General features: G+C 46.2%; 1 protein-coding gene across 2 annotated transcripts in view; it reads left to right on the top strand.

Moving 5' to 3' along the window:
• The window catches only part of LOC147100313 (E3 ubiquitin-protein ligase DZIP3-like), an 85,429-nt gene extending 60,177 nt beyond the window's left edge, over nt 1-25,252 (top strand). For both annotated transcript variants that reach the window (XM_085967875.1, XM_085967874.1), the window contains 12 exons: nt 2,729-2,868; nt 3,411-3,479; nt 4,921-5,017; nt 7,210-7,313; nt 11,773-11,863; nt 13,960-14,061; nt 14,256-14,396; nt 17,622-17,782; nt 18,674-18,800; nt 20,833-20,985; nt 23,044-23,136; nt 24,701-25,252. In XM_085967875.1, coding sequence (XP_085824001.1) covers nt 2,729-2,868; nt 3,411-3,479; nt 4,921-5,017; nt 7,210-7,313; nt 11,773-11,863; nt 13,960-14,061; nt 14,256-14,396; nt 17,622-17,782; nt 18,674-18,800; nt 20,833-20,985; nt 23,044-23,136; nt 24,701-24,781 — 1,359 coding nt within the window. In that variant the 3' untranslated portion in view covers nt 24,782-25,252. The remainder of the gene's footprint in view (nt 1-2,728; nt 2,869-3,410; nt 3,480-4,920; nt 5,018-7,209; nt 7,314-11,772; nt 11,864-13,959; nt 14,062-14,255; nt 14,397-17,621; nt 17,783-18,673; nt 18,801-20,832; nt 20,986-23,043; nt 23,137-24,700) is intronic.
• The last annotated feature ends 1,445 nt before the right edge of the window (nt 25,253-26,697 follow it).

Raw genomic sequence — 26,697 nt, 5'->3', positions numbered from 1 at the left:
CTATGTCCTGAGGTCGTGAAAGGCGCTGTATAAATAAGAACGTAGGAGCAGGAGTAGTCCATTCAGCCCCTCGATCCTGTTCTGCCATTTAATTAGATCCGGCTGATCTGTATCTTAACTCCATCTATCCGCCTTGGTTCCATATCGCTTAATACCCTTGCCTAACAAAAATCTATCAATCTCAATTTTCAATTGACACCCCCCCCCCCCCAGCCTCAACAGCTTTTGGGGGAGAGAGTTCCAGATTTCCGCTCCCCTTTGTGTGAAGAAGTGCTTCCAGACAATTTCTTTCCTTGGAATTAAACATTTTAAAATGTTCTGTTTTTCCATAATTTTAACAATAACATTGAAACAATGTTTGAGCGTTGTTTTCGGGAGGTTCAACTTCTATCCTGCCGTTAGCTGTCAGAAATCAAACTCAGAACTTGGATGAAAATGGGAAAATGCCCACTGCAAGAATAGATCCGGTATTATACAGGGGTAAATGGAAAGAGCATTCCATCCCAGCAGCAGTACGAGCGGTCAGGGTGCAGGTGAACAAACGGCACCACATGCAAGCTTTGTGAGCGCAGTTCAGGATACACTAATGAAACTACCAACTGCCAGAGATATTTGTGCCAATTACTTTGAAGAAGAGCTAACGGTGGAAGCGCAGGATGAATTTCGAGGTGTCGTAGACACTGAAGACAACATGCTCATCAACAATCTGTGGTCACTCGCGTCCGCGTTCTGGCCTTTTGTTTCTGGGATGCCAGAATGCAGGACAGGACAGGCTAGGCTTCGTTTCACAGGGTAGCTGGACCTGGCTGAGTGGCCATGGTTGGTTACTGATCTCGCTGGCAGTGTGGCTCTTGAGTTCGGGCTGGGCACAACCTGCACATGAAGGAATGGGTGTCGACGGAAGCGCCACTCTTGGTTACTTTTGTAGGCCACCTCGTGGTGGATTTCAGAGTGGCATTGGTGCGGGTCTTGAAGCAACCTCTTGGTAGTTAATTTTGGTGATGGATGGCTGGTGCCATTGCCAATAAAAAAGGTAGCAGGTGCCCCGCTTTTTAAAGGGGGCACAACCAATCCATCTCCAGGGTCACCCGGGTGCGAACAAAACCGCGGAAGAGAGGCAGGCAGTCGGGCCGAACAACCCCCTCCCTCAACCGCCTGGACCTGTTGATGGCCACCTTGGCCAGGCCCGGGAGCAGTCCTATGAGAGGAGGTCTTCCGACTTGCCCGCTCGCCTCCACACCGGGTGACCAAAGATCAGGAGCGTGGGACTTAAGTACAATCAGAATTTGAAGTTGCAGCCCCTTTCAAATAGTGGAAGAAGGGCTGCAGCCTCACACACTCTATGTATACATGGAACACGGACTCCTCCAGGCTGTAGAACATGCAGGTTGCCTGGGAGCCCTTGAAGCTACTTAAAACCTTAGTGAGGCCTTGAAGCAACTCAGTTCCTTGCCTTGGTGCAGAAGAAGGGGACACCTAAGAACATAAGAAATAGGAGCAGGAGTCGGCCATTTGGCCCCTCGAGCCTGCTCCGCCATTCAATAAGATCTTGGCCTCAACTCCACTTTTCCGCCCGCTCCCCATAAGCCTTGACTCCCCTGTAGCTCAAATATATGTCTATCTCAGCCTTGAATATATTCACTGACTCCACCTCCACAGCTCTCTCGGGTAGAGAATTCCAAAGATTCACGACCCTCTGAGAGAAGAAATTCCTCCTCATCTCCGTCTTAAATGGGCGACCCCTTACTCTGAAACTATGCCCCCTAGTTTTAGATACCCCCACGAGGGGAAACATCCTCTCAGCATCTACCCCGTCGAGCCCCCTCAGAATCGTATATGTTTCAATAAGATCACCTCTCATTCTTCTAAACTCCAATGAGTATAGGCCCAACCTGCTCAACCTTTCCTCATAAGACAACCCCTTCATCCCAGGAATCAACCTAGTGAACTTTCTCTGAACTGCCTCCAGTGCAAGTATATCCTTCCTTAAATAAGGAGACCAATACTGTACGCAGTACTCCAGGTGTGGTCCCACCAACGCTCTGTACAGTTGTAGCAGGACTTCCCTACTTTTACTCCATCCCCCTTGCAATAAAGGCCAACATTCCATTTGCCTTCCTAATTACTTGCTATACCTGCATGCTAACTTTTTGTGTTTCATGTACGAGGACCCCCAGATGCCTCTGTACTGCAGCATTTTGTAGTCTCTCTCCATTTAAATAATCTTTTGCTTTTTTATTCTTCCTAATTTATCCTTCCTTATGTGGCTCGGTGTCAAAATTTATGTCTTAAAATACTCCTGTGAAGTGCCTTGGGACGTTTTACTTTAAAGGCGCTATATAAATACAGTACTTGTTGTTGTTGTTCCTACCAAAGTGGATAACCTCACATTTCCCCACATTATACTCCATTGGACAAGTTTTTTGCCCACTCACTTAACCTATCTACGTATATCCCTTTGCAGAGTCTTTGTGTCCTCCTCACAACTTGCTTTCCCACCTATCTTTGTATCATCAGCAAATTTGGCTACAGTACACTCGGTCCCTTCATCCAAGTCATTAATATAGATTGTAAATAGTTGAGGCCCTAGTTGTAATGAAAAAGGGTTGCAGCCTGTTTGAGTGGTGGTGGGGAGAAATGGAGGTTCAGCCGCTGTGTCAATCTGAGATAAGTCGTTATTTATTGCTCATTTTCTATTTGAGGAATGATGGATGTTCCTGTTTTCTAGCACCAGACAGCAGAGCTGCAGAGGCTGAAACAGGAAATGGAGAACGAACGGAAAATGCAACAAAATGACAAGAAAGCGCTTCAGAACCAGATCAAAAATCTTCAAGATGCACTCCAGAGCAAAGAGGAGCTGGTCAAAAAGTAAGAAGGGCTTCAAACACCTGGTTATTGAGTCGCCAGGGATCAAATATGGGACCACCTAGTGTGTAAGGCTCAATATCACACTACAGGAAACTTTGGTTTATCCGGAGGTTAACTGTCCGGAATGCTCGAGCCACTGGAAAAAATCAGGAGCCGTTTCGTTAGGCTTTTTTTCTTTTCGTTGCTTTTTTTTCACCAATCAGGCTCTGCAAGGTCTCGCTGAAGCTGTTGCTAAGCTACAGAGACACTTGCAAGGTACGGCCGACTGTTTAGAAGCTGTTGCTAAGCAACAGGGTTTGTTGCCAGATACGGAGCTCAAAATCTCCGTATGTTTCAACATTAGCGCTGGTTTGTCCGGCACTTTTGATGGAACGGCAACAGCTCGGTCCCGTCGGTGCCGGATAGCACAAAGTTTCCTGTACATATGGTGCAATCATCCAATGTGCTATCTGAGTGACTGTACTCTTTAGGGTATTTCGTATTTTAAAACTTGATTTGAGAAGGAGCCAGACGGTGTAACTGGAATATTTAACTTTGTGTAGGTCTGAGAAGCAGATCTGGACACAAGAGCAAGAGTTGGAAAACCAGAAGAAACATGCCCAGCGGGAACAGTAAGTACCAACGACATTACAACAGTGGCTACACTTCAGAAAGTACTTCATTGGCTGCAAAGCGCTTTGGGACGTGCTGAGGTCGTGAAAGGTGCTACAGAAATGCAAGTCTTCCTTTCCTTACACTGCTCTGTGCCTTTCGGTGCCTGTGCCTTCCCTCTGCCACCCGAGGCCCGCTGCTTGACTGTGTCAGTCAGTACTGCCGCTGCTGTCGCTTACTGCTCACCTCTCTGGCACTCCAGCGCTAAAAAAGAAAGGAAGGCTTTCGTTTATATAGTGCCTTTCACGACAACTGGACGTCCCCTGCTCCTCTTCGAAATAGTGCTGACATGAATCAGTCATTCATGAAAGAGAGACTTATGAAATAATACTGAGCGGCCTGCGGGTGGCGCTGTCCAGAGAGAGTATAAATACTCGGGCACGGGCCTAGCTTGCGCAGGACATTCTTAACAGAAACTAGTGAAGGACACAACTAGACCTCCATGTTGTAAAACAGTTGGTTAAAGCTTTGTTTAACGCTTAGACCAAGTGCCTAGTAGTTTTCTTATGTCAAGTGCTATGGGATCTTTTACGTCCATCTGAGAGAGCAAACGGGGCCTCGGTTTAACATCTCATCCGAAAGACGGCACCTCCGACAGTGCAGCACTCCCTCAGCACCGCACTGGAGTGTCAGCCTAGATTTTTGTGCTCCAATCTCTTGGGGGGAAGGGGTGGCTGGGGTGTGTGTGTGTGTGTGTCCCTTGACTCCAGGCCTCCCAGCTGTGGCTGATAGGGTCTGGGTGATTAATATCTGTTCACGTCTCCCTCTGTAAATCATCTTGCAGTTTTATTCAATTAAAGGTGTTAGCTGTGTCTCAGTGGGTAGCACCCTCGCCTCTGAGTCAGAAGGTTGTGGGTTCAAGTCCCACTCCAGAGATTAGACCACAAAAATCGAGGCTGACACTGCCAGTGCAGTGCTGAGGGAGTGCCGCACTGTCGGAGGTGCCGTCTTTCGGATGAGACGTTAAACCGAGGCCCCGTCTGCTCTATCAGGTGGATGTAAAAGATCCCGTGGCATTATTTCGAAGAAGAGCAGGGGTGTCCTGGCCAATATTTATCCCTCACTCAAAATCACTAAAACAGATAATCTGGTCATTAGCACATTGCTGTTTATGGGAGCTTGCTGTGCGCAAATTGGCTGCCGCATTTCCTACATTACAACAGCGACTACACTTCAAAAAGTACTTCATTGGCACTTTGCATCCTGGGGTTGTGAAAGGCGCTATAGAAATGCAAGTCTTTATATAAAAGCAAGGTGTTGTCTCAAACAAGGAAGCCATTTCATGAATGTAGCCTCTCTGCGAATTAATCCAATCACATTGCTAGTTATAAATCAGTTGGCTGTGATAGTAGAATTGAAATGTAGAAAATGGGACTAGCTGTTGCGATGCTTTTTGTGCAGAGAGCAGTGGGCACAGGAGAAGACTCGTTTGGAGAGACAATCAGCAAAAAGCAAAGATGAATTCATCGAAGCCATGAGGAGAGCGATGGCTGCCGAGGTAACTCAATGTCATGATTTAGTCAATTCAGTTAACTCCAGTGAATTATTAATTTTGCTTTAACTGTTCGAACCACACTGTTCGCAACCTTGGTGTCACATTTGACCCTGAAATGAGCTTCCGACCACACATCCGCTCCATCACTAAGACCGCCTATTTCCTCCTCCGTAACATCGCCCGTCTCCGCCCCTGCCTCAGCTCATCCGCTGCTGAAACCCTCATCCATGCCTTTGTTACCTCTAGACTTGACTATTCCAACGCACTCCTGGCTGGCCTCCCACATTCCACCCTACGTAAACTTGAGGTCATCCAAAACTCAGCTGCCCGTGTCCTAACTCGCACCAAGTCCCGTTCGCCCATCACCCCTGTGCTCGCTGACCTACATTGGCTCCTGGTTAAGCAACGCCTCGATTTCAAAATTCTCATCCTTGTTTTCAAATCCCTCCATGGCCTCACCCCTCCCTATCTCTGTAATCCCCCCCCCGCCCACCCCGAGATATCTGCGCTCCTCAAATCCTGCTCTCTTGAGCATCGCTGATTATAATCGCTCCACCATTGGTGGTTATGCCTTCTGTTGCCTAGGCCCTAAGCTCTGGAATTCCCTGCCTAAACATCTCCGCCTCGCCTTAAATCCTACCTCTTTAACCAAGCTTTTGGTCACCTGCCCTAATTTCTCCTTATGTGGCTCGGTGTCAAATTTTTTGTCTTGTAATACTCCTGTGCAGCGTCTTGGGACGTTTTACTATGTTAAAGGTGCTATATAAATACAAGTTGTTGTTGTTGACCCTCCCTCCAATCCATGCTCCGTTTCTTCCTTCTGCTAGTAAAGTTCTCAGAGCTGATGAGTCAAGCTGGCACCAAGACCAGTGAAACTTTACTGTTCCTTCAATCTTTAACTCCAACGTGAGGCGCTCTCCTCATTGAATGAGTTGGACAATGCGCTGCCCACTGTGGTACTGAGCCATATAGACCAGTGAGCCCCTGCGCTGACGTATAAATTATCAGTTGTGGTGAGGGTTGGGGTGATTTAATTGGCCTCGGCCTCCCAAGGCCGAATAGAGAAGACTCAGCCAGGCATTTCACATGGTCTGCAGTTCTGTTCTAAGCCAGCAGGGGAGCTCGAGGACAACCTCGCCATGAGGCCGCTCCTGATTGCCATCTAATGGCCCTGCTGGAACGTCCAGGTGTACGGACAGCAGGGGAGGCGGGGCTAGGCTTCTCACCATGGCCGAATAGCCTGCCACCACTGAACTGTTGAGGCTCGTGCATGAAGTGTGGTGAGGTACTGGAGGGTGGCTGGCACCTGTAATCCTACATGAGTCGACACATTCAAGAGCAATAAGAATTAGGAGCAGGGGTCGGCTATTCGGCCCCTCGAGCCTGCTCCGCCATTCAATAAGATCATGGATGATCTTCGACCTCAACTCCACTTTCCAGCCCGATCCCCATAACCCTTGATTCCCCCTAGAGTCCAAAAATCTATCTATCTATCTCCGCCTTGAATCATTAAAGACGCAAGCCACCCCAGCCACAACCTCTTCGCCCTGCTCCTGTCCGGTAAGAGACACCGAAGTATACGGTCTCGTACCAGCAGGTTTCGAAACAGCTTCTACCCTCAGGCCATAAGACTCATGAATGTATAATTTATTATTATTTTTTATTACTGTTGTTTTATTTATTAATACTGTATTTCTATTCGTATTTTTATCATTGTTATGGTGTATTTATTCCAATGTTGGGAGGACTCGTAAAAATCAACATTTCATTGTGCAGTACACACGTCTGCTGCATATATGACAAATAGAATTGAATTGAATTGAATTGATATACTCAACTGGGGAGAGAATAGCAAATTTATCCACATCCTTACTCCTAATAGGAGAAATTAAGTGCCCTTACCCTCTTTTGCTGGCTTAATCTGCTCACAGATTCATTCACGATATGAGCGGCGAGAGCAATGTGCAGAGTGATGTGGTCCTGAGAGATAGATTTAGCTGGGTGAGGAGTGAGAGGATGAGGAGCGACTCATGATAAATCATCAGACTCAGTCAGAGATTCGGGAGATCCCCGGGGCAAACTACTGAACTCTCTTAAGATTTAGACCGATTATTCAGTGGGAGGAGAGGAAAGAGAAGTTGTCTAAATCCCTAATTTCTATAGAATGCAGCCTGGACTTTTGTTTTGTTTCTCAGATCCAGGTCCTGGAGTGCAGACGCGATAAAGGGACTGTTTTTCTTGAGCAAGCTGCAAAGGAAGGAGAGGTTAAACTGTCCGGCTTGAGGCAGAAGCTCATGAGGTAAGGAAGTGCCACCAGCACACTGGAAGTGGGGATATTTTCACAGAGCCGTAAAGCATGTGTGAACCCTCGTGCCGATGGTTTTATTTGTGTAATTAATTACGCTTGTATTCACCAATGGGCATTCACGCCGATGAAAGCACAACACTAGCAATCAGATCAAATTGAAGTGGTCTGCGATAAGTAATTTCCAATGCAGAATCACTCTCTTTATTCCCTTTCAACATGAACGGGTCCTAATCTCTGTGTTCCTGCCTACATTACAATAGTGACTACAATTCCAAAGTACAGGAAACTCTCGTTTAAATGGCACCTAAATATCCGGAATTCTCTATTAACCGGCAAAATTAATACTCCGAAAACAACACCTCAATAACCGGAAATGTTGCCGAGTCCGAGTCTCCCGCGGTGACCGAGTTAGTCAGTGGGGGTAGTTCTCCAAACTGCCACTACTCGGCTTCTTGGCGCTGTCGGAAGTCCGAACACCTCAATAACAAGAGTCTGACTCTCCTGCGGTGTAGGCGAGTACCCAATTACTGTATACTGCACATTTCTTGATTTTTAAAAAATTTTTGTTTGTTAAAAATAGCCTCGGTAGATAACCCTCTCCGTTATCTGGAATTTTTAATCAACTGGCACCATCCCGGTCCCGTCGGTGCCGGATACCAAAGAGTTTCCTGTACTTCATTGGCTGTAAAGCGCTTTGGGGCGTACTGAGGTCGTGAAAGGTGCGACATAAATGCAAGTCTTTTTCTATCTGCATTCCCACCTTGTTTTCATCAGCTGCCTGCAGGGCAGTGAGAGACTTGACAGGCTGACTTGCGCCTGTCACTCCCGCTGGCCTGCGGTGTGGTGGGACTGGCTGAGTTAACGACTATTAGAAAGAGAGAAGCAGTCTCATTTTAAGGTAATACACTTTGCTGTCCTTTCAGCTCTTGTCCTCCACAGGCAGCTATTTACAGTTGACCAAAATACACCTGAGTGGCATTGAGATAAAACAACATAATTTATATAATAAATAAAAACAGAAAATGCTGGGGAATACTGAACAGGTCAGGCAGCATCTGTGGAGAGAGAAACGAGAGTTAATGTTTCAGGTCGATGGCCTTCACCTGAAACGTTGACTCTGTTTCTCTCTCCACGGATGCTGCCTGACCCGCTGAGTGTTTCCAGCGTTTTCTGTTCATATTTCAGATTTCCAGCATCCACAGTATTTTGCCTTTATAATAATTTATATGCCTTGCGTCCAGTGTATCTCACACTTGCATATGAAAGGCTCAACTATCATATTCGGAAAACAGCAACAAATCTTAGCTGAAGAGATATAGGCCTAGAAATTCGGTTGGTAGCGCCAGCGATTAGCGCCTAAAGAGCCCGAGAATTGGGGCGTTACCCAATTTTCGGGCGGGCACAGTGAAAATAGCACCACCTCCCATATTGAGTATCCTTTTAGCGCCGGCGCTAACTCTTTGCGCGCGCTCGCGGGCGCAGGCAGATCATGACGTCATTTCAGTGTGCAACGCCTTTTTGGCGCCCCGGACCGGATATTCGGTGGCGCCAGCAACCTTTCTGCCTGGCGCTATTAGTGACAGTTGGATGGAGCGTTACCAGGCCCTTCTCGGACTCGGGGGGGCGCTATTTAAAGGGGACAGCACTAGTATAAAAGCTGCAGCCATTTGGGCTGGCCATTCTGATCGTTGCTGGAGAGAGTTGCTGACCTTCTGTTGGACAGTACTTTTCTCATTGAGCCTTTGGAGGCACTGGCACTGGCAGCTTGAGGGCCCGGCTCCCGAGCTGGTGATGCAGCATCTGAAAGCAGGGAGGTGGAAGAGTGGCTTTAGCAAAAGGACAGCTTGGCAGCAAGGGATGCCAGATTGCGGCAAGGCTATGACATGGGTCCACAGTGAGAAAGCATGCTGGCGGGGGGAACAAGTGGAAGGAGACAGTTGTAAAAGGTGAGAACCTTACCATCGCTGTCGACAATGGGGTCGGCAGCTGCAGTGGTTACAGGACCACTCAGACGTCCTCCAAGAATCTGGTGGACTCTCTCCTCGAGATCCGTGAGAGTGACCACTTGTGGAGGCCTCCACCGGTGCGAAGCTGGTCTTTGCGAATCTTCGCCAGCTTGGACTGCAGGGGAAAGAAGGGGAAGTTATGCTACATGATGCCCTGAGTGATCATCTCATGCCCCCCATGGTGCAAGAGCCCTTACATGACGCCTTGAGTCAAATGTGCATGTGTGTGCCCAGAAAGGGCCATGGGTGCTTGCTGGCAGATGGCCAATGGGGCACAGGCCACCCTGTAGCCATAAAGTCAGGTGCAAATGAAGGGATGCAGAAGTTTGCAGAAACAACACCCACCCTCACGACCCGAGTGAGGTCGTTGAATTTCTTTCTGCATTGGACAGGGCTCCTGTTCACCATGCTGCTGGAGTTGACCCTCTGGCATACATCCCTCCAAGCTCGTCGGTAGTCCTTATGATTCGGCCTCCTGCCATTGTCTGGGTAGAGAACATCTCGCCGGCGCTCCACTGCGGCCACCAATTGCTCCAGAGCCTCATTGGTGAAGCGCTCTGCTCTCTGTCTCACCTTCTCCATCTGGTCCAAGTTTTTAGCGCCAGAGAAGGGCCTGCGCCGATTCTGAGGCCTGCAAGGCGCAGAGTGTGGATGCTGAAGCTGACTGACCCACCCCTTTAAGAGCTGGCCGGCGCCTGGAAGTCTCGTGGTCATCGGTAATTGAGAGCACCTGCGCTGCGCCCGTCCGCTCCGATATTGAGTTGCGCCGGAAGTTTAGCGCCTTAGGAGTCCCGTGTAACGCCTGAATTCGCGCCTCAATCACCTTTAGGGGCGATGCAACCCAATATCGCGCCAGGTGGCGATAAGTTGCGTCTGGCTATAAACTTTGCGCTGCGCCAATTCTAACGCCCCAAGCGGGGCTATACCCAATTTCTAGGCCATAGAATGTACCAATGAAAAAGTAATGTCTTTTTAAAAAAAAAAAGTATTTAAAGAGAAAGAAAGCCAGTCATTTTCTTGTGGTTTCTTCTGACCTTGATAACCTGCACTCTCCTGAAGGGGGAGAGCAGGGATTTACAAACAGTTGCCAATCTACATTCTATTAAAGAAAATACTGGAAATACACGGCATGTTCATCAGCACCCGTTCAAAAAAGACAACAGGCTAACGTTTTAGAACAGGTGCTGGCTTTTCTCTCTACAGATTCTGACGGGCCTGTTGTGTACTTGCAGCATCTTCTGGGGATTGGGCGGGAAAGTGGGGTTGAAGTAGAAGATCAGCCATGATATTGAATGGCGGAGCAGGCTCGAGGGGCCGTATGGCCTAATCCCACTCCTAATTCTTCTGTTCTTTTATCTCCGATTGCCAGCATTTGTCTTTTGCAATGTTGGGCTTGCCGTCAGCTGGTCACTGCAGGCAGGGTGCAACAGTTACAGGGTACAGACTGAAAATGCGGGGAAAAGGATGCTGCTTTTTAAATTTTTCGTATTGAATTTTCAAAGCTGTATATTCAAATGTTCCAATATAGTCCTCTTGCAAAGCACCATACAATCAAAATTTACACTGACTTCACAAAATGCGCAGGTGAATGTACATTGTATTTATGTGTGAATGTGCATTTATATGTACAAGACCTCATAAAATATTTGTGAATCTGCACTTAAGAACACAAGAAATAGGAGTAGGCCATTCAGCCCCTCGAGCCTGTTCTGCCATTCAGTGAGATCATGGCTGATCTGCGACCTAACTCCATGTACCCGCCTTTACCCAATATCCCTCAATACCTTTGGTTAACAAAAATCTATCAATCTCAGATTTAAAATTAACAATTGATCTAGCATCAATCGCTGTTTGACGATAAACAATGGCTTTTATTTATATATATATAGTACTTTCACCTATATATTTTTGGTAGTGGTTGTTCATTTGGATTGTCCGGTGCTTGCCAGACAAGGACATCGATACATCCCGTGAGGCTGCTTTATGGGTAAAGAGAAAAGTGAGCTGAATCATGTGGCCAAGCACAGCGTCACTGCAGTCGAATTCTAAGGCTGTGTGCATCTGAGCCGTTTCCCCTCTTTCAGCACCTACCCCAGAACTGTCTGGGTTACCAGTGACGGGCAGGTGTTCTTTAAGACCAGCGTCGCCGCGTTGTAAAGCTGAGGGAATGGATCTGAAGAAACTACTTGACATGAATCAGTCATTCATGAAAGAAAGACTTATGAAATAATACTGAGCGGCCTGCGGGTGGCGCTGTCCAGGGAGAGTATAAATACTCTGGCACGGGTCCAGCTTGCGCAGGACATTCTTAACAGGAACTAGTGAAGGACACAACTAGACCACCATGTTGTAAAACAGTTGATTAAAGCTTTGTTTAACGCTTAGACCAAGTGCCTAGTAGTTTTCTTACGTCACGACTTGTGCGCCTCTTTTTGACCCCACAGCGGGCCCGGGGTGCAGATCGACGTCAAGGCCGCGATGCTGGCGTACGAGATGGTGCTTGCCGACATCAAATCAAAAATACACCAGACAGTGGTCAGTGCTTAGTTCTAAAAATGTTTTGCTTCCCTTCTCAGTCATTTCCTCTTAACTTTTCCTTCTCTCGGTTTCTCTCGTAATTTTAGCTTTTTTAAAAATTAATTCTTCTGGTTCCTTTACTGTCTGGGAAGGCCTTGAGATATAAGTGGATGTGAAAGTGGATTGATCAATGTACTGCTACGTTGACCTCCGTGCTGTGACTTTTTTTTGGGGGGGTGGGGGGGGCAGTTAAGTGTATCTGTTATTAAGCCGTTATCGAGTCTCTTTTTTTTAAATTCATGGGATGTGGGCATCGCTGGCAAGGCCAGCATTTATTGCCCATCCCTAGTTGCCCTCGAGAAGGTGGTGGTGAGCCACATTCTTGAACCGCCGCAGTCCGTGTGGTGGCTTCTTTGGAGTGGTTTGGTACAGCTAGGCCACTTCAGGGGGCAGTTAAGAGTCAACCACATTGCTGTGGGTCTGGAGTCACATATAGGCCAGACCGGGTAAGGACGGTAGATTTCCTTCCCTGAAAAGGACATTAGTGAACCAGGTGGGTTTTTAATGACCATCCGGTAGTTTCATGGTCACCATTACTGATCCTAGCTTTTTAATTCCAAATTTATTATTTAATTGAATTTAAATTCCCCAGTTGCCATGGTGGGATTTGAACTCATGTCTGCGGATCTGGATTACTTGTCCAGTAACACAACCACTACGCTACCGTACTCTTGCAGGCGGCAGTGTCCATATTCAGAATTCGATTGGTCTTCGCCTTGTTTGTCCGAGTTAGGAGCATATAATTACCCAGGCCCGAGTCCACACCCACTACCTGAACTACAGGGAAGAGGCACGCTGACTCCATGAAGACCGCTTTCTGTAGATTGGTGAAGGGAGGGGGAAATTGCTCCCTATGGCGAGGTGGGGAACTGTTTTAATTCCAAAACAAGGTTTATACCAACATACAAATTGACGGGCGGGAAAAGACCAGCTAGTCCATCAAGCCTGCCCCACACCATGAGGGCAAAAGCATTGTGACTGAACACTTCCTCCCTCCCTCAGGAAAAAATACTCTGGAAAATTGCCCTCCGACCCCCTCAGGTGATCGAAACCAGGCCAGGAGTTCACATGGACCAAGTGTTATCTATAGAAAAAAACATAGAAAAATAGGAGCAGGAGTAGGTCATTCGGCCCTTCGAGCCTGCTCCGCCATTCAATATGATCAAGGCTGATCCTCTATCTCAATACCATATTCCCGCTCTCTCCCTATACCCCTTGATGCCTTTTGTGTCTATAAAGACATTTACCTTCTATATGATGCGATCTCGGCCCTTGTCAGGAACCGGTCCAGCTCCGTCTTGAAGGCAGAGAGTCCGCACTCACCACACCGGCTGGCAATTGTATTCCAGAAGCTCACTGCTCCCTGGGAAAAGAAGAACCGCCCAACGTCCAGTCTACTCTCACTCTTACACAGTTTAAACTCATGTCCCCTGGTCCTCCCCAATCTGTTAAACTGGAATAATCTATCAATAGGGACGCTATCCAGCCCTTTAATTATTTTATAGACCCCTATCGGGTCACCTCTAAGTCTATGCTGCTCTAAAGTAAGTAGACCGAGGTCCTTGAACCTATCTGAGTAGTTGATGTTCTTTAAGCTAGGAATCATTTTTTTGGGTTGACTACCTCTTAAGGTGCCCTTTCTGTTTCCACAAGGTTGCTGCTTCTTAAGTTTGCAAAATGGCCCACTCTTTCCCAACTCCTGACGTGGGTGTATTTTGTATGCCAGTACTGTGCCCATTCTGGCTTAGGACCTTACTACAACGCACGATAATTTCTTAAAGACTGGGGGGGAGACAGGGGAAAGGCAATGGCTAGAAACCTGAAAGAGGCCACAGTTAACTCCTAGTGATCCAGTTTCCACGGTTTCTTAGCATGCTGGGCTTAACTATTTTATTAAAAAATCAGTTTTAACCAAACAAGAGTTAAGAGGATAAAGTATTGAGTAAATAGTGTTCATTTCCCACAAGAAATCTCTAGCCCAACTGTGCTGTGGACAGGCACTTTTTTTAAGTTTATGTATTTCATCACTTCTTCTTTATATGTTTTTTTTAAAGAGCACCTTCAATGAACAGATTGACCTGATTCGCAACGGAGCTAAGCTGAGTAACATGCCGCAGGTTCCTGTCCTACTGCCCCCATCCCAGTCTGATTTCATGGTAAGCATTGTGTATTAAACACTACATCCAGCTTAGTTAATGCTGAATATGGAAGCTAAGTCTTTACAAGGAAATTAACGTTTTTTTTTAGTGCTAATACAAATATTTCAAATGCAAAAAAGTATATGCAAGCGCCGGATGCTATGTGTAAATCTTGCAGATAAGAATATCCTTAACAACAAACTGTTCTTCAGCTTATCTACATGGCAAAGCAAAAAGAGCTCTTGGCTTCCAATGGATTTCCCACAAATAACAACAGCCAGGGAACAACCTCTACGCTGCCAGCATTTCCACCGGGATTGGCTCCATTGAACAATCAGCTGGGAATAACCCAGGTAGGCCGAGCCTTCGAAATGTGTTGCCATGCGGTTTTAGTTTCTATTCTGATTGGAAGACGGAAGTTTTATTTGTGTCTTTTTATGGGAAAAGTCAGGAAAGCCCAGTGTCCCAATGGACGGGCGCCACGGTTGGCTCTTGTCTTCTGAAAGGCCACCTTTTAACGCGAGAACCTTTCCGTTCTTCAATCCACACTCACCTGCTACACCCAGTGTTAAAAGTGATGCCTCCTTTTGTGCTTGGCAGTGACCATTGTTTATTAACGCAGTGTATTTCAAGCCATGCTCTTGAAATAAAACCACCAGCACCCTATTCACACCACGACTTGGTGGGTGTGATGCAGTAACCATTATCTGCCACTCTTGAGTCTCCAGCATGGTGTCTCCTGTGCCACTTCCAAGTGCACAGGTTGACAAGCCCTCTTTCCTCCTCACCTTGGACATTTTTATCCCCTTCCTTTTAAGGAATATTTTACTCAGACAGCCAACTGAATGGAATTCCCTTGCTGGAGAATCACTGGTGGAACCTGTATCTCATCACTCGAAGTCACAGCGCACTAATGTACTGCATCAGTTTGTCATGAACAGACAAGTTAATTGCTTACTTCATTGTGAATCCGCCACGGCCTATTCTAGTTTTATTTTCTGAGACGCATTGTAGTTGTGTGCGAGGCACAATCCCTGTACAGGTACAACCTAAAGATTCAGAACCCAACACAGCCTGTGAAACACCCAAAGCCACATACACCACATCTATAGGAAGGATATTGCGGTTTTAGAGAGGTTACAGTGTGTACTCACTATGATGCTGCCTGATAAGAAGAAATACAAATATGAAGCAAAGCTTGAAAATGTGGTTTTTGTTAGATCAACACATTACGGGGGGACATAATACAAAAGTTTAAAATTATGAAAGGATGGGATAGATGACAGCAGATTGTTCCCAGTAGTTGAGGGGCCATGTATACAAGATTAAATGTAAGAGATTTAGAACAGAGGGCAGGAGAAACTTCTTCACGCAGAGAGTTGTGAGGCTGTGGAATATACTTCCAACGTTAGAGGTTGAGGCAGAGACTATGTCAAAACTCAAGATAAGATTGAATGGGTGGATGAAACAAAAGGCGTTGAATAAATATGGGAACAAATGCAAAATACTGCAGATGCTGGAAATCCAAAATAAAAACAGAAAATGCTGGAAATACTCAGCAGGTCAGGCAGCATCTGTGGAGAGAGAGAAACAGAGTTAACGTTTCAGGTCAATGACCTTTCCTTGAACAGAGGCCCAACCAGTCCCTATCCGCCACCACCCTCCTCCGCCTGGCTGAACTTGTTCTCACATTGAACAACTTCTCCTTTGACCTCAAATATGGGACCAAGGTGGGTAAATGTGATTAGAACTATTTACTCACGTGGAGGGTAAACTCCAACATGGACTAGTTGGGTCAAATGGCCTGTTTCCGTGTTGTAACTTCTATGTACTTTTATATGCACCTAGTGGTTCCTCTTGCTTTATTTCTGTGCTTCTGTAACATTCTTGATATGTTCTTGTATCTCCGTTCTGTCCATTTTCATCTCCAGTCATCTGCTCTCGCTTACTGTTTCTCACTGAAAGCCAAGTTTTATCTGTTTCTGACTCTTCCTGTTTCCAAGTATGCTTTGTACTCTAACTGTTAATCCAAAAGAGCTGTGTGTGCATATGGTGGTGCTGACATTTCTACTGCTAGCCTCCTTTGAATACCAGTGTTTGATTTCCTGTGGCTGATACTCGCTCTTTCATCATCCCAGGGATCTCCCGGAGATCTGTTATGTCTCCCTTTTCCACGTTGATGAACATCTCCATTCGTCGGTCAGTCTTATCCACTCTTGCTGATGATTGCACTGTATATTGATCAACTTCTTTCCAGATCACACGTCCTCAGTACACATAACCTCCCCTCTTCTTGCAGTGCAATGGCTGAGTCAACCCCGCCATGCCCTCTGGGCCAGTGGAAACCTAGTTTCTTCCAGCACGCAGTTTCTTCATAGCTCTCACAAGTCTAGCCAACAGCTACCATCTCTTAATCTTAGCTTCACCCATCGTCCTCCTTCATCGATTGACATTCTTGGCCTCACTATCTCTTCTGATCTCAAATTAAACTCTTATATCTCCTCCGTTGCTAAAGCCCCCTCCAAAAAACTTGGTTTCCTCTTTCATGCCAAACACCCTCTGTAAAGCCCTGGTCTGTCCAAGACTTGGATACTGCTCCCATATCTGGGGAGTCATAGCATGTACAGCACAGAAACAGGCCATTCGGTCCAACCAGTCCATGCCGGCGTTTATGCTCCACTCGAACCTCCTCCCATCCTGCCTCCTCTAACTCTATCAGCATAACCCTCTATTCCCTTCTCCCTCATAGGCCCATCCAGCTTCCCCTTAAATGAATCTATACTATTTGCTTCAACCACTCCCTGTGGTAGCGAGCTCCACATTCTCACCACTCTTTCGGTAAGAAGTTTCTTCTGAATTCCCTATTGGATTTCTTGTTGACTATCTTATATTGATGGCCTCTAGTTTTGCTCTTCCCCACAAGTGGAAACACTCCCTCTGTGTCTATTCTATCAACACCTTTCATAATTTTAAAGACCTCTATTAGTCACCCCTCAGCCTTCTCTTTTCAAGGGAAAAGAGACCCAGCCTGTTCATCCTTTCCTGACAGGTATAATCTATAGTTTCTATGATCTCGCTCACATCCCTACACAGGATACATGGAAAAAGCCTGTTGCTTCCCTAGTTCTAGTCTCCAACATTGGGTCTTTGTCACAACCTTTCTCGTCTCCCTCTATTTTATCCATATTAATACAGTCCGCCCTCCACTGAACATTCCTCTTGTTCTTTCTAAGTTGCAAATACACCACCCTCCATATGCCTCATCCTATTGAAATCAAGGAGCTGATTTTTTTCTCCAGGTTAAGTTTTGAGTTTTCCTGCCTAGGTGCTGGCCCAAAGCTCGCCAGCGAGCAGGGTGAGGCGGCTTCTTCAATTTTCTGTGGTCGGCTAATTTGTACGATTATTCACAGCTGCTTGAGCAACCTTTGACCGCCTTGTGGGAGCCAGCCTAATGGGGGGGATGTGGTTCGCAGGTCAAATTTAAAGAAATGTGCGCTCTATCGCTTTGATTGCTTACATTCTACTGCCGATTTAGAATACTGCTTTGATTTAAAACCTACTTTTAAACTCTTTAACAGCGATCGATGTCGCCTGGGTTATCGGCGCAGACGGCGTCAGCTGGGTTACCACACCAGACGCCTGTGGGTGCGGTCAGTCCTGGCCAAGTGGGAAGCTCCAATCCCAACCACTTGGAGCGACTTCTAGAGAGATTGACTGAGTTGTTCCCACGACATAACAGGTAAAGTACCGGAGACACAAGAAGAGATACTTGCTGGATTGAGGGGGAATATCACACAGAAAGGAGCCTGATTGTTAGAATCAGAAGAAAAATAGTGTGCGTGAAAAATTCATTAGGTTTGAAATCCCTCAACCGTAACGCGACCCAGTTGTAGTATCCCAGAGAGACGCTGGGAGTTCTCCAATGGGTTTAACAATCGCAGTTTGAGCCACCTATTCGATCAGTTTGCTCTGTCTTGGGTAGTTGTTGAAGGAGATGCCCTTTGGGGTCAAGTTGCTCCACAACGTGCCGACTTAGCTGCTTTTCTTCCCTCCTCTCGAAGGCACCATCCGGTACCTCACCCAAATGGCTTTTCTCCATCTGTCATCCCAGTCAGTCAGTCAGTGAGTGTCACCACCAGGCCATTCAACCATGGAGAGCATCGCAACCAAGCGTGATCCTGCACTCTCCCAATCTACAGCCATGAGCAGTTTCTAGCAGAGGTGGCTAGTTGGTGATTGAGAGGGGCAGCGTTGGCTGATTTTTCTCCTCTAGCTCTGATTGCTATCCACTGACTCTGTGTAGTGTGTGTGTGTTAGTTGGGCTCAGCTGTGATGTTTCCTATGGTCAAATAGTCTGTTGAGCAAGTTTATGACGGCTTGAGTCAGCATTTTGAGGAGAGGAGAAAATTGGAGGGTGAGGATGTTAGCTCCAAATCTCTTTGAATTTTCAATGACTGTCCAGTTTAATGCGTCATTTACTTCCTTACCTACTGTATTCTCCACAAATGAATACAGTTGTTTGATGTCTCGCTGGAATGGATGTAGAGAGAATTTGGCCCCTAGTTGAGAAAGAGCCTTGTACACTCCAATCGCCAGTCTGGACTAACAATCCGTAAATGTTTTTTGACAGGGAAACGATGATCGGTTTTCTACGACAGGTCCGCATGATGAACAATAACTCGCTGTCTGGACTGTCCTTTGAGCAAATCATCGGCCAAGTATCAGTCCTTATCAAAAACCATCAGCCGCATCTTGGGGTAAGTGTATAGGAGGCATTTTAATGCTATTACTGTCTTTTAGTTTATTAGGTTATACATATGATTCTTAAAGGGAGACAGATACAACATGCAAGTGTGCCTTGCTGCAGTAATGCTGCGTTTGGACCAGTGTTAGCTGGAGCCTTCCTATTAGACACAGTAAAAAGGATTCAAGGGCAATCAATAGATGTAATTATAAAGATTCCTGTATTTTTTTTTTATATGTTACTAGTTTTCACGGTCACATTTAAAACGTGTTTTATTGTATTCACGAAGCATGCTAAGCTCATCGAGAGGTAGAATGTGAGCACTGCACTTACTTTTACATGATTTGACTTATGGGGGGTGGGGGGCGCGGTTACTTGCATCTTTACCGCTTGTGCGGTAAACAGATGGAGAGAATTGCCGTTATAGGACCCGCCCGTTATGGCAAATGGAATATAATGTGGAGAACTGTGAAGTTATCCACTTTGGTAGGAAAAATAGAAAAGCAGAGTATTTTTTTAAATGGTGAGAGATTGGGAAATGTTGGTGTTCAGAGGGACCTGGGTGTCCTTGTACACGAATCACTGAAAGTTAACATGCAGGTACAGCAAGCAATTAGGAAAGCAAATGGTATGTTGACCTTTATTACAAGAGGATTTGAGTATAAGAGTCTTACTGCAATTACATAGGACCCTGGTGAGACCACACCTGGAGTATTGTGTATAGTTTTGGTCTCCTTACCTAAGGAAGGATATACTTGCCATGGAGGGAGTACAACAAAGGTTCACCAAACTGATTCCTGGGATGGGGGGATTGTCCTATGAGGAGAGATTGAGTAGACTAGGCCTATATTCTCCAGAGTTTAGAAGAATGAGAAGTGATCTCATTGAAACATTCAGAATTCTTACAGGGCTTGACAGGGTAGATGCAGAGAGGATGTTTCCCCTGGCTGGGGAGTCTAGAACCAGGGGTCACAGTCTCAGAATAAGGGGTCGACCATTTAGGACTGAGATGAAGAGAAATTTCTTCACTCAGAGGGTGGTGAATCTTTGGAATTCTCTACCCGAGGGCTGTGGAGGCTCAGTTGTTGAGTATATTCAAGACAGAGATCGCTAGATTTTTGAATATTAAGGGAATCAAGGGATATGGGGATAGTGCAGGAAAGTGGAGATGAGGTAGAAGATCAGCCATGATCTTATTGAATGGCGGAGCAGGCTCGAGGGGCCAAATGGCTGACTCCTGCTCCTATTTCTTATGTTCTTATAGAACCCTGCCCGATTTTTATTCCCATTGAAATCATTCTCCAATGCCTCCTTTGTAGTAACCAGAACTCTGTTCAGTGTTTACCGGGTTAAATATTCAGCTGGATACCATAAAAGATCATCTTGTGGGCCTGACCTTATTGAAACTTCGTCAGACAGTGGATCTGTGTGGATTTCCAGTTTAAAGATCCATTTACACCTGTTGATTTCCATTTGTAAATGAGCGATCGGGATCAAGTTTTCTTATATTGAAGTGGTTTCCTGTTCAGATGGAAGCAGTCAGAGTCTTTGAGAATATAAGGGTGGGGCGGAGTGGGTAAGAGAGTCATATCACGTCTTTTGTACTCGATTTATCTGGGAGCCTGGTGCCGTATACAACACTCTTATCTGTGGAAAATCTCTCCTCACACTGGGCTGATACTTGGAGCAAGCTCAAGATTGAGTTTCTATTTCCGCTGCATCTACACTAGAGGGAATTCAAAGTGATATGTCATGTTAACTATTTTAAACTACAGGTTAATAGATCTGTGTGACTGGAACACAACGGTCCCTGTGAGCTGCGCTTTGATGTGCGCCACAGCCTGTTTCTTTTAATTCGCGGTCCCTTTAAATTCACAAGCGGTATTTACAATGTAAAAGCCGGTGAGCGGCCTGTGCGGGATCTTTCAGATTCTTGCGTGGCTGCGCGCCTCAGCGGGAACATTGCTTGAGCGGTGGGGTTTTAAAAAAAATTTGGGTTCTTGGGATGGGATTAAAGTTGTTGATTTTTTTTTCTCCCCTCACAGAACATAAATTTGGACTATCAGAGCCTGCCAGCTGATCCAATGGTGCCATCGACAACATGGAGAAATGTTACGCCGGATCCCTTTATGAATCGGCTAGGATTTATGGCGGGTTTGTCACATCAGAGTGGAGTCAGTACTGAACTCGGCCTTCAGGTATTCCCGTCCTTGGAAAGGTTCTTGTTTGGTGTGTGTGAGAGAGAGAGAGAGAGAGCTGGTCATAATGTTTTTCTGAGCAAGGTTGTCAGTTTGTGACCACTGGAAAGTGGGTCACAACTGACCAGATTGAAATGAGCCAAAGTTACCAGCAGAGAGAGTTCTTTATTCCATAAACATGTCTAGGAACTGAGTGTAAGTGAAAGGACATTGTGCCAACTCATTGTACCAGACAGTGCCCCTTGCTTCTTTTGTAAAGATTAATCTAATGATATACATAAATGATTTGGACTAATCTCAAACATTTGCTGAAGTTAGGGGCACGGCAATCTGTGAGGAAGCATGCAGGAGGGCATATCTAGTTAGGCGAGGGCAGACCTTTGGCAAATGCAGTTCAATGTCGATAAAGGTGAAGTTGTACACTTTGGGAGATTAGAGCAGAGTTTGGAATTATAAACTAAATGGCAAAATTCTCAGTGGAGTGGAGGAACAGAGTCACCCACGAGAGCAAATCCACAGATCGTTAAAAGCAGGATTGCAGGTGGAACGAACCACTAAAAAGGCTAATACGATAGCAAAATACTGTGGATGCTGGAAATCCGAAATAACAACAGAAAATGCTGGAAAAACTCAGCAGGCCAGGTAACATCTGTGGAGAGAGAAATAGAGTCAACGTTTCAGGTCGAAACCCTTCATCAGGACTAAAAGGGCTAAATTGGATTCTGGGTTTTAGTTAAGGGGATTGAATAAAAAAAGCAAGGAGTTCCAAAGTATTTGCAGCACAGAAACAGGCCATTCGGCCCAACTGGTCCATGCCAGCGTTTATGTTCCACATCAGCCTCCTCCCGCCCTTCTTCATCTAACCCCATCAGTTAGTGACAGTCGGATTACTGTGTGCAGTATAGGCCACCTCGTTCGAGAAAGGATATTGGAGCCGTGGAAAAGATGGAACGTAGATTCATTAGGATGATAACCGGGATGAGAGGATGTAGTTGTAATGAGAGACCTGGAAAAATGAGGGCTGTATTCAGAGCAGAGTTAGGCTAGAGAGGGATCTAATAGAAGTGTTCAAAGGATTTGAGAGTTTGAATAGCAAAATATTATTTCCACTGGTTGTTGAATGAACACGTAATGTAAACTCCACATTAGTACTGGAAGCGTAAAGGAGGAGGTTAGAAGAATCTTTTATGCACAAAGGGTTATTAGGATATGGAATACATTACCACAAGTGTCTGTGGAAGCCAAAGTAATCGCAGTGCCTGAGAGAATTCGATAAACACTTGAAGACAAAATACATTAAAGGGAACAGGGAAAGAGCTGGGATAGGTGATTAGACAGCTCCAATGTGAAGCTGACACAGAACGGGCCGAATGGCCTCCTGTGCTTTCAGCTGCCTGGGCCCTAAACTCTGGAATTCCCTCCCCAAACCTCTCCACCTCTACCTCTTTCTCCTCCTTTAAGAGGCAGCACGGTGGCATAGTGGTTAGCACTGTTGCCTCACAGCACCAGGGACCCGGGTTTGAATCCGGCCTCGGGCGACTGTCTGTGTGGAGTTTGCACATTCTCCCCGTGTTTGCGTGGGTTTTCTCCGGGTGCTCCGGTTTCCTCCCACAGTCCAAAGATGTGCGGGTTAGGTTGATTGGCTATGATAAATTGACCCTTAGTGTTAGGGGGATTGAATACGTGGGGTTACGGGGATAGGGTGGGATATGTGTTGGTGTAGGGGTTACGGGGATCGGGTGGGACATGTGTCAGTGCAGGCTCGATGGGCCGAAATGGCCTCTATCTGCACTGTGGGGTTTCTGTGATTTCTGTGAAGATGCTCCTTAAAACCTATCTCTTTGACCAAGCCTTTGCGCACCTGTCCTAATATCTCCTTAGGGTGGCTCGGTGTCAAATTTTGTTAACGCTCCTGTGAAGAGCCTCGGGATGTTAAAGGCGCCGTATAAATGCAAGTTGTTGTTGTTGGTGTTGCTGAGATTGGCATGGTACAGCCTCGCCCTTCGATGGTGCGAGTTGCCCGTCGGCTGCTTGCCTAACGCTCTCCTTGCTTCCTAGATGGAGGATGAAGATCCCTGTGTGATTTGCCAGGAAGAGCTGACCGCCAGTCGCCTCTTTGTGATGAAATGTGGACACAAATACCACAGAGAGGTAAAGGATGGTTTTTATTTCCCTTTCTGATTTTCCACCTCCCGTCCTCGCCGCCTCCTGGAGGAGCTGACTCCCTCAGTGGAGCCCCCTTTGGGTACATGACTGAAATGACCATTCGTTGCGTGAGTCTTTGCAGTAGATCCCGGCTGGGGCAATTCAACCGTGGGTGTCATCACAACTCAGTTACTCCTGACCTCCATACCTGTCCAGCAGGGGTCACTGTGGAGCACTCATGAGTGGAAACACTTGTTGTTCCCTTCCCTGATGTGGTAGGTGCTGGGACCATGGTGGTGCCAATACACCCACCCAACTAACTCAACATAATTAACTCAATACAGACCAAGCATTGAACCCAGGACCTCCTGGCCTATATGGCTCCGAGACAGCAGACTACCCAGAGATAATAGATTTAAACAACATGCATGTGAGGAATATGGTGCAATGACTTGGTGGATGTGGGAGGGGGAACAGTGCTCCCATATTCAAATCTTACTGTGGTCAATGCACTTCGAACTGAAGGAAGCATTAAACATGATCTTAACCAATAGAAGATCAAATAAACAAAAAGGAATTCATGGCAAAAAGCTGATAGGTCAGGGATGCAAGCTTCTTACTGACTGATCCAAAGGCAGAGTAAACCATTTGCCTGGTTGGCCCACCTCCCCCACCTGGAGGGAGGGCTGCATGGAGCTGATCAAGTCAAAATTGAAAGTATGTAGAACAGCTAAATGTACTGCCCAGGGTGGAATGGAGCCACGCAGTCCGGGCAGGTGCCAAGTTTGGTCTTCTTGGTAAGGATTGCCACCTTTACCCCTTGCGCTGCCAGGCTTCCTGCTCCTGCTCACTTAACCAGTAACCCTTTCTGGGAGGTGCATGTGTGGTTTTGGGGGAGAACAGGATTGGGCTCGGCCATTATGCTCTTCACAGTTGAATAGTCTGCCAATGCTCACGTTCAAAGAACGGCCACTTGGCCGTGATAACCAAGGCTCGGCAGTGTCCATAAAACAATAAGGGGTCGCCCATTTCAAACTGAGATGAGGAGGAATTTCTTCATGAGGGTTGTAAATCTGTGGAATTCTCTGCCCTGGGAGGGCTGTGGAATTGAATATATTCAAGGTGGAGATGGTCAGATTTTGAACAATAAGGGAGTGAAGGGTTATGGGGAGCGGGCAGGGAAATGGAGCTGAGCCCAAGATCAGATCAGCTATGATCTCATTAAATGGCGGAGCAGGCTCGAGGGGCCAAATGGCCGACTCCTGCTCCTATTTCTTATGTAATACGGCAGGGAAAAAAAAATCTGTGTCTTTGAGAGCGACGGGGATAAAAAAGCTTGTACGTTTTTTTCCAAAATCGAGTCAAGTGGGCAGTTTGGTTGTTCTGCTGTTCCACTCAGAGATCCTTCAAACCTGTGTCTTTCCCTCAGCGCTTCCCACAGAGGCCGGTCAATCATTTCTTCTTCTACCTGTTGGGCCAAATGTTTCTGTGCTGTAAATGCTATGCAAGTGTGCGTGTTTTTTTTCTTTCTCATTTGTGTTTCCCCCCCCACGTTTGTTCTCGAATATAGTGCATCTCTCTGTGGCTGAAGGAGCAGAAGACCTGCCCGAGTTGTACGCTCAGCTTCGCAACCTCCTTCTCTCAGTCCTAACCCCCCCGCGACTGGAAATCCGTGACCTTCGTCTGTCGAACAGCCCACCCCGGAATCTGATAACTGGGCTCTGGTCAGCAGAGACTTGCGACAGAAAATCAGCCTCTTGTGGGTGCAGTTACAGGACAGGAGTGTGCATGATGCATCCTGACCCTTGTTGGACACTGACTTTGGTTAATGGGATAAATGGAATACTGTCACTCGCATGAATTTCAAAACTAATTCATTGACAAGTTCCTGTCAAAGTCTGAAACTGAAAGATTATTTTGTGGACGATATGCTGATTCCTTGACTGTGCTATTGGTGCACATTAAAAAAAAAAACGGGATGGGGAAGTAATCCTTTGCAGTTTAAAAATTAAAGATTGTCGAAGCATTGGTGTAGATTGAGTATTGCATTGAACTAGTGCTGGCCATAGATTTGCTTTGTTAAAAAGAGCCTTCTGGAAGATTAAAGGTTTGTTTTTGATTCTCCAGTCCACTGAGGGGACCCTGGTTCCCAGTTTGTTTTTCCTGCATTGTTACGCTGGGGGTGACTGCGAGGACGAACGAGGGAGCATCCAAGCTTGCCTCACCACCTTCAGCGTTTCCTTCTCCCTCCGAGGAACCTGTTTTTGCTGGTGTTTTGGGATTTCGGGTAGCCCGATGGGAATCAGGCACTGGCTGTGTGGGGAATCGGAATAACTGCTCCATTCCAGTGTGTTCGCTGAGTGAGACACTGCACCAGTGGGCCTCCTGCTCTGCTCCAGTTTCAGGCTTCCATTCTGGACGTGGTTGCTGCAGCTTTGTTTGCTGCCCGCGCGTTAACTGGAACTTTTATGGTGAATAGTTTTGTCTTTAAGGCAGACTACGCCTTCTGTTGCTGTACTGCAGCTAGCGGGGAGAGTCAGTGATCTGAACTGGCCACTTGGATTAGCCAAGTTTTCCTCCCTCCACACATCACATCCTTAGTTCTGAGATGTCTGCATGATTATTAAAACAGCTGGATTATGCTCAATTGCTGTCTGCAGTAGTTTAAAGAACCACTCTGACAACAGGGGTCCCCTATGAAACGAGTCTCCCATCAGTCCACAAGAAACCCACATTGCAAAACTGTCCCAAATTTGGTATTGATGGGCAAGCTTGGTCAGGAAAGGCACAGATTGGATACCACATTGTGTGGTAAATAGAAAAATGCCATATTAGTGCAGTTGATGCTGTTCCACTGAGGTTATGGGAGACACATTATTGGGGCACAACAGAGGGAGTTTTACTCTGCATCTAATGGTGCTATAGCTGAACTGAGTGCTTGTTGCTGTCACTGGGAATGTTAAATGGGAAAGCATTCCATTCCTCAACACTAAAGATCCCTTCATCTGGATGAGCACAGAATTTTAAAAAAAAAAAAATTTTTTTTAAACACACCCGTTTGTGTAGAGGTAGAAATAATATAACCAATCAGGATTGGGAGGATTTTAGAATTCAGCAAAGGAGGACCAGCAAATTGATAAAATAGAATGAGAGTAAACTAGTGAGAGACATAAAAACAGACTGTAAAAGCTTTTATAGGTATGTAAAAGGGAAAAAATTAGCAAAAGTAAATGTGGGTCCCTTACAGGCTGAGACAGGAGAAGTTATAATAGGGAATAAGTAAATGGCAGAGAAATTAAACAAATACTTTGTGTCTGTCTTCACGGAAGAAGACGTAAAAATTGATATGCCTATCAATTAGTCCAATAAAAGGCGACGAGTTAAGAACGTAACTGAAGGTTTTTATTGGCTAAATAACAGAGCCCACCCTCGTGGGTGATCCGATCCAACAGGGAGGAATACTAGCCAGTCAGCTACCTTTATACCTGGGCAGGTAATGGGCGGAGTCGGAGGTGGTCAGCCCAGGTATAACAGTGCGACAAGAGGCGACCTCGTGTAGTGATGTGA

Source organism: Somniosus microcephalus, chromosome 26 (assembly GCF_052327205.1).
Source record: "Somniosus microcephalus isolate GS21.2 chromosome 26, FLI_Smic_1.0, whole genome shotgun sequence".
Classification (NCBI taxonomy): Eukaryota; Metazoa; Chordata; class Chondrichthyes; order Squaliformes; family Somniosidae; genus Somniosus; species Somniosus microcephalus.
The sequence above is the reverse complement of the archived record's forward strand: the minus strand, read 5'-3'. Positions and strand labels throughout refer to the sequence as shown.